The sequence below is a fragment of the Schistosoma mansoni genome, chromosome W (genome assembly GCF_000237925.1).
Source record: "Schistosoma mansoni strain Puerto Rico chromosome W, complete genome".
Taxonomy (NCBI): domain Eukaryota; kingdom Metazoa; phylum Platyhelminthes; class Trematoda; order Strigeidida; family Schistosomatidae; genus Schistosoma; species Schistosoma mansoni.
Genome location: NC_031502.1, coordinates 34293452 through 34306389, shown reverse-complemented (window position 1 = coordinate 34306389; position 12938 = coordinate 34293452). Strand labels below are relative to the sequence as shown.

The 12938-nt window shown below is 30.1% G+C and overlaps 1 protein-coding gene across 1 annotated transcript in view; it reads left to right on the top strand.

Annotated features, from left to right (window-relative positions):
• Window positions 1–2980: 2980 nt before the first annotated feature.
• Window positions 2981–12938, top strand: part of Smp_157820 (putative ataxia telangiectasia mutated (atm)) — a gene marked incomplete at both ends in the record, with an annotated part of 101351 nt that continues 91393 nt past the window's right edge. Inside the window, one exon of the mRNA XM_018789461.1 lies at window positions 2981–3084. Within this exon, the coding sequence (XP_018654902.1) occupies window positions 2981–3084 (104 nt within the window). The remainder of the gene's footprint in view (window positions 3085–12938) is intronic.

The window sequence follows — 12938 nt, the reverse complement described above, 5'->3', positions numbered from 1 at the left end:
ATGTGACAACGATCCTTAAGGTATGAATACATATATATATATTGCAATTTCTAGGTCTACAAGATCAGAGCTTCGTGAAAATATTGAAAAAAAACATTTAGTAAATTTTTTTTCACACTTATTTTTAAAGAGAAGTCAAGTCGTTCAAAACAAAATAAAGATGTGATAAGCAGTAACGTCCATTGAATTAATCGTTTATTGAACAATGTGTGTAATTTAGACTGAAATAAATGTTACAAAACTAAAACCTATTGATTTCAATGTCCTGTTTAGTAGGACTCTGTGATGATCAAAATCTGATATTTTGGAGTTTCTTTTGCCATAATTAATTGAATTTCTTCAATGATATACATCTAGGTTTAGATGATGAATGTTAACAGCTTAGAAGGTTAAGTTATGGGGTGTTATTCTAAATATTTGAGTCATCTAATACTCGTGTTTCGTTCTATTTAGGATCTCAAAGTTGAATTTACCTGAGTCTCAGTGTTAATGTTCACGATGATATCCTTAGATAGTTGTCATCCTTCAAAAAGCCACAAGGCTACCAGACTATCTGTTGGTGTTTAAAGCCATAGTTACTGGCCATAATAATTTGTAAAAACATCGGTTCTCTGACTCAGATACATTAAATTGACAAGTGGGAGGTATGGTGAAACAATCGTACTGAGTTCTACTATTAGTCACCAAATAAAATATAATCGACTTGTAGTATCAAGGCATTTGGCCAAGTACAGTCTTGAATATGAAAACAGGAAATTGCACTACATTATTATTTCTATTACTGTGGTATTTATCCTTATAATTCCACCTAACTGTGCTTATTTATCATGCAAGTCCAAACCGATTCACATGTGCTTATGACTGACTGATAAAATTGCACAAATATAATTATTCTTTTGGAGTTACATAATAGTTGTTAAATATGTAGTGGTTCTCGCCGAATACTTCAACTGATACTGAAGTGTCGTGTAAATATCACTCCTAAAATTATTATTTGCTTTTAATCTAATCTTATCGTTAATTGTTTGTGAATGACTTTCAAGTTTATGTGGTCTTTTTTACTTTAGTTTTTATTCAATTCGCTTTTATACATCCAATTTCTTTTCAATTCATTTACTATATTTATCTATATATTAATGCATTCTATGTAATTAATCATTAAGTACACGGATATAAATTTCTGTACTAGAATAAAAAAGTTGTCCAATACTCTTTGGCTTTTCAGTGGTTTCTTCGATAATGGTCAGTTAATGATGTAATTTGTTTTAAATAATCTAAGCATTTTGTAAAATAACCTTATATTATTTCCTTATTTTTGCTAGGTAGATAGATAATTCGTATTCTTTACTGATTCATGATTTCAGCTATGCATAAAGCAAATTATCTAGTCACAGATTACTTTCTAATTGAACTAATTCTAATTCGTCAGTAAGTATAACTATGGAAGTGTCTAGTTAGTAAAAGAAATGTAGTTTTTATGGTATAACTCAGGCGGATAGTGTTCATAGTGTAGCATTCTTTACATTGAATAGCTTCGTTGTGAAGTTGACACTACTATTTTTAAAAAGTTTTAAGTTTATAAGAATACTACTGATGTACTTATTATAGAAAATTAGTTTCCATTTTTTTCAAACTGAGATCATGAACCGATCAATGTCAGACCGCCATTGAAAACATGGAAGCACTGGACGGCCATTCCGTCTTAGTTTGAGACTCTCCAGCAATACACATCCACAAGTAGCTTCAAGAGGTAATTCTCGAAGTTTTAGTTAGAAACCGTAAACAGTAGAATTCAACTATGTCGGATGAGGCAGATACCCACCGAAGACAATGGAAGATGGTTGCAAAATATAGTGGATTGGTTGAAGTAAGATATTAACACCACTGGATCCTGGCTCAGTGGTTTAGAGACTAAGCATTCGTGCACGTGACCGAAGATCCTGGGTTGGAAGCCCACATGCTGGATCATGGGTGCTCACTGCTGAGGAGTCCCATACTAGGGCGAAACGGCCGTCCAGTGCTTCTGTGTTTCCTATAGTGGCCTAATATTGATCTGTTCATGATTTCAATTTAAAAAATTCAACAATCTTCACAACTCTATACTGATAGTTACAAGTATTTGATCCATCATACGATTAACATGTTATCTAGTAATTAACTGCACGGTCACCAGTTGTGTTATACTTTCAAATTCTTCCCCACCTACTTTGGAAATTATGGCAGTGTTGTTGAATTTCGAGTGTATGAAACGATACTTGGTTATTTAGTTTGATTTAAACAGAATATGATAATATTATAAAGTAATTGCGATATGTTTAGATTAAAATCCATAATTTATTTAGTGTAACTCTATAACCTTGAATACTGTAGTTCTTATGAAATATCAATACTTGATTTTAATTTAACTGTGAAGTGATATTTTTTTCCAGCCTTTCAAACGAAAAATTTATTGAGAATACTTATCTGTTAAATAATTCATCCATCTTTTATCAACCAAGAATAGATTTGATTTCATACGAAAATAATGATATCAAATTCACTTATTACAATTGGCTATCTATCATGTGATTTACTCATTCATGTACAATTTCGGATGGTTAATAAAATAGTTATACAAACATATAATCATGCGCAAACAACTTTGTGCTCAAGGTCAGAACCTTGATTAGCACAAATTATTGATTATCTTTCATAATAATCTAATTTCTGTAATTAAATATATATACATATATATGTTCATATTGTACATACATGCATATATGTGTAACAGTGAGAAAGTTATTTTATAAATTAAGTACATAAACGGAAGTATAGAACACAACTACAAGACTTATTTTCTGTTTTTTAACTAAAAAAAGGAACAAAAACAACAAAAGGACTCAAACTTAAAATAACAACAAATTATCAACATTATAAAATTTGTAATGAATTTTAAACTTTTCAAATTTAATAAATTATGATAATAAATTCATCGAATAAAATGCGTATGGAACAAAGAAAACATTCAAGTTTAGTGTTTGAATTGGAAAAAATTTTATCAACCGATGATAAGAAAATTAAAGTTGGTAAAGAAATATTTAGACAGTAAGTGTTCCCTTTTTCGTTCTTATACAGAAAGGTGTTAGGTAGTAAAATGAATGAATTTATGCACTATTATTATTATTATCAGTAGTAGTATTAGTAGTACTAGTGTAGTGAACAAGAACACTAGTTGGGGATAATCGAATGTATTTGAGTACAAATTACAGACTATCTCACTAAATTCTGATAACCATACAATGAACAGTTAATTTGCAAAATAACAACCAATTGTCTCAATCTTCACTGTTCCTTCTGTAAATATCAATTCATCTTCTCTAATTTCATTGTTCATGCATTTTCCTACCAATTGCGCTTCATTTCAGTTCTTTCCTTATCGGTCTTCTGCCAAAATACATTCTTTGTCTGACCATCATACTACTCATGAGAATATAAGTAGACCACGCCACACTAGTATTAGTATTATTATACTTTTATTTTAGTTATAATGATTACTATGGCTGTAAATTTCATTTTCATAATGAATTTCATTGGAAATGTATTACATAATTAAGATAAATTAATGGATATTAAAGTTAGTAGATCACATTAAGTCGATTGATTATATTAGTAAAGTAAATCTTTTACAAAACTGATGTCTCAGTTGTCTAATGGCTAAGTGTTCTTGCACAAGACTGAAGGTTCTGGTTTTGATTCTTTTACAAATACTTACTGTTATGGAGTCCTATACTAAACTGACATGTTAAGTTAGGGGACTTCACATTGGAATATGATTATAGTCTATGAAGTTATTAACTTGTGATTTGAATTTGGTTAGATCGATTAGACGTTTACAAAATAATTATAATCTATCATTAAACATCTGAAATAACATGATATGAAATAGATTTTCTGGTTAGCGTTTTTTTAGCGAGTTAGTTTTTCTACAGGATGGGGTCGCTAACCCCATGCCCAACCCTCCTCCTTTGTATGGGCTTGGGACCGGCAGTAACTCTAGAAGAGCTACAGGCGAAGTTATAAAATAGATTACAAGAGTAAAAATGAACGTGCTTTTCATTATTCGATTCTATTCATTTCTGTTTCTAACTGTATTTTTAATGTTTAGTTTGATTACTACTATTGGCATTAATGTTATTTTTTAAAATCTTCGTATGAAGTGTAAAAACCTGCATCGATGCTTTTTTTGTATCAAGCTGTACTTTGTTTTCATTGATTTATTCCTAACTAGATATTCTCTATTGTTAAAAAATGGTTTAGGTAATTTAATTATCTCTATATATAAAATTAGGTTCATCCATACTTGATAGATACGAATGAAAAGGATTTTTATGGAAAGTGTTGATTTTTTTTTGAAACTTAGTAAAATGAACTGAAAAGTTTTAATAGATGACTGATTCTCTAACCTCTCCGAAATATCCATTTGCACTGATGCCATTACCTGAATCACTGAATATTTTAAATTGAAGTATTTATGATACGCAATAAACATATGGAGCAATATAAGATTTAGCCTATAAACTTTAAATGTTTAAAAGACCTAATGAATACAAAGGGTTAGTATTAAACTAAGAAATGTAAGAATTTCCAACATCATATTATATATTTCTCTGTGAGTGACAATTAGTTTTCGGGAAATGAATTTGTAAATAACTTGAGGTATAGTACGTATCGTAAAGTTATGCACGTCCATTTTGAAGAGTTTGAGTGAACTGTATAAGTGAGTGACAAGTAATCCTAACCGATCTGCACTATGTTACATTTAAAAATATTTTCTTCTGAAAGACCTTTCAGGAGTTTTTTTTGTCGAACTAGTCAAATACATACCTGATATTAGGGAACATACGAAATGCTAATCCGAAATCCATCTTATAATGTTCGAATACAGGGAGAAGCCAGGTTTAATTATCGCAGATTATCTGTTACTCTCAGCTCAATCTTTAGTGAAGACTGGATTAAAAAGATAACTTTGTTGAAGTAGTCTTTCGATGAATCTCTATTTCCTTGCTAGGGTCTATTCCAAGGTGATTTGAATCATTTGTTGTGGAAATAGATATGATTATGTCTGAATGAAAACAATGATATATACCTTTGTTTTCCATATCAATAATAAGTAAAAACAATGGGAAAAATAAGGAATTATTTAAATGTATCTTCACATTTTTGATTATTTACATGATGGCCAATAATAACCAGTGTTTGGTCGTACTTTACAATGTATCCTTATCTATGTTAAGCAGTTTTATGATTCTGTGTGAGATATGTTTATATGTTTTTAAGCTAATAAATATTTGTGCTTTAATTAAACAAGTTAAATACTTTAATTGGTACTGTAGTTCGTATAGGTTTCGAGTCCAATAAATGAATGTATAGTAGTCTGAAAAGTTCTTACAACAACTTCAAGTGTTATTTATATATAAGAAAGTTAAATATTGTTTAAACGATATTTTAGTATGGTGAATATTCCAGTCAAAATGTTTGGGTCATCAATTGGTCTACACAGCAAATCACTTAGCAAAGCTAGTCATAGTATTTGAATGTTATTTATTCGTTCTTTTAAATTTTTTATTGTACAGTTGGTTTTTTAGACGAGATACCTAAATGAACTCATATTTACTTAGTTTCTATAATGCAACCTCTATCCAATATGAAGGATTATGATTTATTTGTTAAGACAATAAAAGCAATCAATAAATGCTAGGTGGTTAAAAGTAATCAACAGGAAGATATTGATCTGTGTTTCGTGTTAGCTGGCACTCGTATGTAAGACGTATCTACAAACTAGGACAATCCGTAGAATTCGAAGATGTGTCAACGATTTGTAGAGTCTAAGACACTATCTACCTTCAACCACTTAACATAAAAACATGGTAAACATAATACATAGTCATTTAGATTATTGGCCACACTGAAACTTAACCAGCAGAATCTAATTAGCAATCATGACAAAACGAACATAACGGTAGTTACGATTCATTGATCAATCAATATGTACCTTATAATTAATATGAATGTTTTGGTACATTTATTAAATTTGAATGATCCTTTGATGCTATACAGACACCAAATTGTTTCATTAGCTAAACTGTATATCTTTCACTAACATTATAGTTACACAACGATTTCTGATATTCACTTTATTATCAGTTTATTAATTTAAAAAAACTCCAACTGTAAAAGTAGAACGAAGTAAGAATAATCTATAATTCTCGTAAATATTTAAGTCCAACTAGGTCCTTACTGATTTTAAATGGGATTTCATTTAACTTTTTTAATTTTTCGAAATTGTTTTTACAAAGAGATAAATTTTATAGCAGCTCACATCCAATTGAGTTTGTTCACATTTAATTTGGTTAAGCCCCTTTGTTAAATTATTTAACGGACAGAGTCGTTCGTACAATGATAACCTATCTATACTATTGTACCTTTATCATTGTTGCAGTTGTATGAATACGTATGCTTGAACATTGCTTACTGCCTAAGCATATATTCATTCTGCTAGCCTTACTGTTAGTCGCTTAATTGATTCGACGATTCATTCATTTCCATATATATATATATACATAAAAATCCTGCTCTTCTAACTCGTTGATTGACTTGATCACTCGCTCATTCGACTCGCACTCTCAATCGCTTGCTTTTCGGCACTACTCTTTCATGCTTGTTTAACATGCCTGTAATTTTGGCAATATGTGCGTGATGCGATAATAAACGTAATCAACTTTTCGTATTCGTCTTCTGATTTATACACTGTTGAAGCGTTATCTAGTAACGGTTATCAGGATGAACAGTATACGAAGTTTAGGGATAATATCGAATATCGACCACCACAATTTACTGTGGTGTTGTACATTAGTGTAAAAGGGCATACACTAAAGTTTATTGTAGCCTTAGCTATACGAAAATTCAAACCCCCTTTGTGTATTCAAAAACAGTTTGTTCTCTCCTTAAACCTACCCTGGTAATATTAGCTCATTATCCAAAGTGATTAGGTTTCAAATTGTTTTCACATTATTTATTATTATTATCCTTGTCTACTCTTACCCCCCATTTATAGTCTAGTTGACCTTTTATTTTTATATATAAATGTTCTTAACAAGTATATATATGATCAGATTGTTCGAAATGTATCGCGCTAATATCTCATCACATAGTTCTGATAATCTTTGTTTTCATTCATCAATGTTTGTACATTAATTTACCTAATTAGTTAATCGAATTTTAAATCTTATCTGGACGAAACAAACTTACTTACGCCTGTTCCCCATTATGGAGGAGCATAGGACATTTACCAGCATTCTCCATCCAACTCTGTCCTGGTTTACCTTTTCCAGTTCTTTCCTTTACGTGTCTGCCTCCAATTTGGGACGTAACGTGATCTTTGGATTTTCTCTTTTCTGTTTCTGTTCAGGATTCCAAATTATTGCTTGCTTCACGATGCAGTTTGATGAATTCCTCAATGTATGTCCTATGTGCTTCCATCTTCTTTTCCTAATTTCCCGTTCTTTTGGAAGTTGATTTCTTCTCTCCCACAGTAGGCTGTTACCGATGTTATCCTGCCAACGAACATTCAGTATCTTACGTTGACAATTGCGGTTAGCGTATTTTTAGCAGGGTAGTTTTTTACGGGGTGGAGTTACCGACCCCATGCCCATCCCTCCTCCTTTACCCAGGCTTGGGACCTGCAGTAGCCCTAGAAGAGCTACAGGCGGAGTGTGATGAAGCAAACATTTTATGAAAATCACATAAATTTAATAGGAAGAAAATAATTCATATAAAATCAAATTATTTTCATAACATGTAAGTACATACATCTAAAGTATTTAATAACAACAATGTAATTTTATATAGTTGAAATCGGTTGAGGAGTCCCACAATATGACGGAACGGCTGTCTAATGCTTCCAGTCTTTCCATGGTGGTCTAGTTTCAATTGACTCATTATCTCAACTATATAAAATTACTAAAATCTCCACAAAACTCCCTTCTGGTAAACATTTAGAAAGGCAGGGAAATTTTTATTATTTCCTATTTTGTTAGTTTATTCATTCATTGAATGAGATTTTTTTAATAAGACGATCACATGAATATGCATTTCCCTAGAGAAGACTATTTTATTACGGAAGTAAAAGCAAACTGTTTCATATTGTTTTGAATCTATGTTTATATCAAAAATCTTCGTCATATAAAACCTTGAAAAACAAAACAAAACAGAATAGAATATTTTTTCTTCGCTTTTTTATTATTGAAATACAATGTATACATAATATCGATGAAGCAAGTTTACAAAAATCGTGAAAATAAACCAATTATTAGTTCCATTTGTTAGAATTAGTTGATTTTATGTTGACTCCCAATATTGATTTTCAATGAAAACTTAAAATATTTCATTTATCATGAAAATTTTTATTTGATCGGTTTACATGAGCTAAACTATTAGTATATAGGATAGTAATACTATCTAACTGATTAAATCAATGTGAATTGAGTTTATATTTAAACCTAGGAATTACAAGTAGCAAACCAGTACTTGAAGCACTGTATTCGAATATATATCATTTGGAATATGTATAAATCAATAGAAAACATTCTTTCTCAAGACGATAATGATAGCTTTATTTCATTCTGTAAGATTAATTTAGTTGATAGTAAGAATTATCTTGATGAGATCCCGTAAAACATATTCGACTATACCAGATAACTATTATACACAATTATGATAGGACCTGTGATATATAACCTCCATTAAAGTGACCTGAATCGAACATTATTTATAAGAAAACGAATGTTGATTTATTGTCTATCAAGAAGGAATTGATTTTTAAAACAAATGATTCCTTTGATAAAATTAATGCATTATATGAAGATGAGTCAAAATTTACTGAAATGTTTCAAGAAATATGAAAACTGCATTGTTTGAATTAGAGTAGATGTTAAATATCCATCCTTCTTTGGGATTACGGACACGGTAGAAACTGGTCAAGGGATTTAACCAAAAATATCCCTTCTAGTATCTGCTTATAATTACTTAGGCCTTAAGCACAAAAGCATTTAAAATCCCGTTCTGTATTCATAAACAGTTTGCACTTATTCTAAAACTACCCTTGCATTTGTGATTTCATTTTTTCGATGTCAGTGATGATGTGGATAGTTTTATTTTCTTCATTATCTCTGTTGTTTTTATATTTCTGTCTGTCTTGTTTGACCTTTTAAATCGTCTCTAAGTCACTAGTTTAGTTTGTTTAGTAAACAATTCAGGGCAATTTGTAGTAGTTTAATAAATAATAATTAACTAAAGTGTGTTACGTTCGTAAGATTATGAGATTATCTGGAAAGTGTGTAGCTCAGGTAAGTGATTTTGATCATTTTAATATCGATGACATGGTTAGTTTAATTGGGAATCTTTCGCTATCATTCTGGACAAGTGATACTTGAAGTAAGCCCTATTGATGTTATCTAAAACGATAGCTAAAGCTTTGCGATTGAAGCATTCAGCTCAGAGAACTCAACATCACCAAAGAAATAGTGGTCAATATCTATAAAATGCCTCATATATAATATGTTGTATATCATAAATATTAAAACGAAACGTTTGATCAAGATATTTCTTTAGTATTTAACAAATACAATCAATTACCTATAACTTCACTTTTGATTCAGTGAAATTCACTTCCCTGAAAAGCAAAGCTACTTATTTCATCATTACCAGTTAGATTTATATTTCTTATATAAATATTTGTGAAATAACTTATAATTGCCATTGTCCTTAACACAGTGTAACAGTTAATCGTGATGAAATAAGTTTTGAATACAATCATTCAGAACTTTTATTTAGCGAGAAAAGCATCATTGAATATTGCTAGTCAAAAAATGTAATTAGGTAAGCTGGTTTCTAAACAAGAACCAGTTGTACTCAGTACAATAGCCAGTAAAAAGTATAATCATATAAGTCAAAATGATTGTCAGGAAGAATGGAGTAATTCAGTACTCGAATTACACACTCGCGATAATGTCATGGATTTCAGTCAGTATAAGAAATAAAAATCGTTACTGAGAACTGTTCACTGGTGATATAGTTGTCTAAATCTATCACAGAATTAGTTTTTTTAATCATATAACAAGCAGCCTCATAAATGTAGATGGATTGAAAACAAAGATATTCTCAGTCGATAATATTTGTTACAACAAATAGATATTTTTCATACAGGCATTTGTGACAACAAAATTTCCTACAAATCACTTATACTAAGCTTCAAAGTTCTATACTCACTTTTTTACTCGTTAGGAAAGAAGCGTAGAAATTCATAATTTTACAAACCTTTGAGTTCTCCTGCTTCATTATTGATGTGTCCATACAGGTACAATAATAGGCTACAAGTGACCCACATAACGAAAAAATTTCTGATACAAAATTGGTAAACCCATTTGTAGTTAACCGACCGTTATATTTGCTGACAAGTACAGATATGATTATCTGGCTACGAGATGCACTCAAGATGTGGGATCTAATAATACTACCCAGTTGCCTAGACCAAAGCGGGTCGAGTATGGTTAGAAAATACAACTTAGGCTAGATTTCTAACGCCTTAATCACTGTACCACTACAGTTAAACTTAAGAGGTAAAAGATAAATCAATAATTCATTAGTCCAAAAAGTGGGTTTAAGTTGGTATTATTTAAAAAAACAAAACGAAAAATTTGTCTAACAAATACTATTAAAAATCATCATAATCTATGTTCCTAAGGAGTAACTCCCATTTTTTCATTCTCCCTTATCCATAACCCCTCTCCCTTCTGAGGGTGGTGATTAAATCATTATAAAATTTTCAATTCTAATTTCTATACTGGTTATATTATATTGAAAGTTTTCAAATTGTTTATACACTCTTTACTGATAATTGCTGTCTTAATTTTAAAAAAAAGCATATTTCATGGATGTTGGTTAAATTTTGTCCTTATTGTCTGTTTGTTTTCATGTTATCATCAACTTTAATCTAAGTTTTGTATAATAATTGGTCATTTAATTCGTACATAATAATAAATTATGGGAATGAGTTTATTTATGCTGAATGATTTTCCATTCATTAGTTGTTTTGAAAGTTCTTGTTCTAAAATCAAATACAGATATGATTTAAAACTAAAATGAAAATACTTATTGGATAATTCTGATTACGATCCACGGCGGCACAAATATCTTAGTGGTAATGTCTCTAACTATGAAATTAGAAAACACAAGTTCGAATTTACCAAGTAGTAGTAATTCTCTCATGATTACATGTATAACTTACTGGATAAAATTTCCAGAATATCTGAAGTGACCGAACCTATAGTTAATTAAAATATAACTGAGTAGGCTTTAGAGAGTAAAATAACTGGATTTTTGACTGAATATGTAAATACAAACTATAGATTCAAGTTTGTCATTTATATATCGAAAATACGACAAAAGTGATTTGATTTTGTTATTTAATTCATGAATAACCAAGGTCAAAGCAGATCATAAAACAGTCTGTATTTTAAATATTGTTGAAGTTGATATCCTATTTTAGTGGTAAAATTTTCACGGGTACAAGCCAACACATACTGCTAAAAATGTGATGTTCAAACAGTGTTAGCTGAAGATACAGTTCAGATCTTTAATTATCGACCTTTCAGATAGAAATAACGATAATGATAACAATGATGTTGATAGCTTAATAGGGAACACTATGATGTGTGTTTGTGACCTTATTAGAAGCTTTTCTTGATTTTTATTCACGTTTATTTTAAACTTTATGCTTGTCAGCAAAATTATTATCTTTACAGTCAGTTTCCTTCGAAATATAAATATAGAGATCTTGGTTTTGATCCTATGAGAAAATGTAAATTGAGATTATTGGGGATTTGCAAACTAGAAAGAAAAAAATTCTTAGCACTCACTGATTTTTGACGGTTCTTTAATTGCCGTCGATTAACAATAAAATCTATTCGAAAAGATGAGAAAAAAACTTCATAATAGAAGAGCTTGTTATCACGGATCATTTAATCACAACAGACTCAGCATTTAAAGTTGACTACAAAGTAGACAGAAGATTGTCAAAGACAGTAAGCTTCCGTCTTTTTAAAATTGGGAAAGCACTTTTCATATATTTGTGTACGAAAGAAACTTAACCAACTTCTAATACCTCAGTCTTGAACTCCAGTTTCATGAAGGTTTTCGCCTCCCTCACAACTTTTTCCAACGTTTTACACGCAAACGATTTTTTTTTTCAATTCCTTATACCATTACATTGCATTCTAATTTAAAAATCTTATATCATCTTATTACTTAATGTTTTTCAATAGGAATAACATATTTTTCATGATTTGTTAACAAGTAGAGAACATAATTCTCTTTTTTTAACAAAAAATATTATTAATTATCTCTGCAAAAAGGCATATATATATTACAACTGTTTAACTTTGGGATTGAATTTACCTAAAAGAGAGCTCTTCATTGAAGTACTCTTTCTTGTTCTTATGTTCTAATGAGTATATTCTAATTAACTAGATATTTCCAATGTATTTTATTACTATTTAGCTAAGTATCAACTTGCGTCATCTATAGTTGCATATCTATTGATGAATGAATTGGAAGAGAATAATTTCACAAACCCAATCTAACCAAAAATATTACTAAAATACGTTGATAATACTTTTGTCTGATTAAAAAGTGACGTAAAACACTCATTTTTGTAGAAGTTGAATAAATTATATTTCAGATTGTTTATAAAAAAAACGGGAAGAAAATGGACATTCTAATAGTATTATTTTCAGGAAGACAACACTCAAACAAATATTGGAACTTTAAATCTCCATATCTTATTAGTATTAACGTATCAGTCATCTTCAACCAATAGGATATACACGTTAATAACAAGTGGA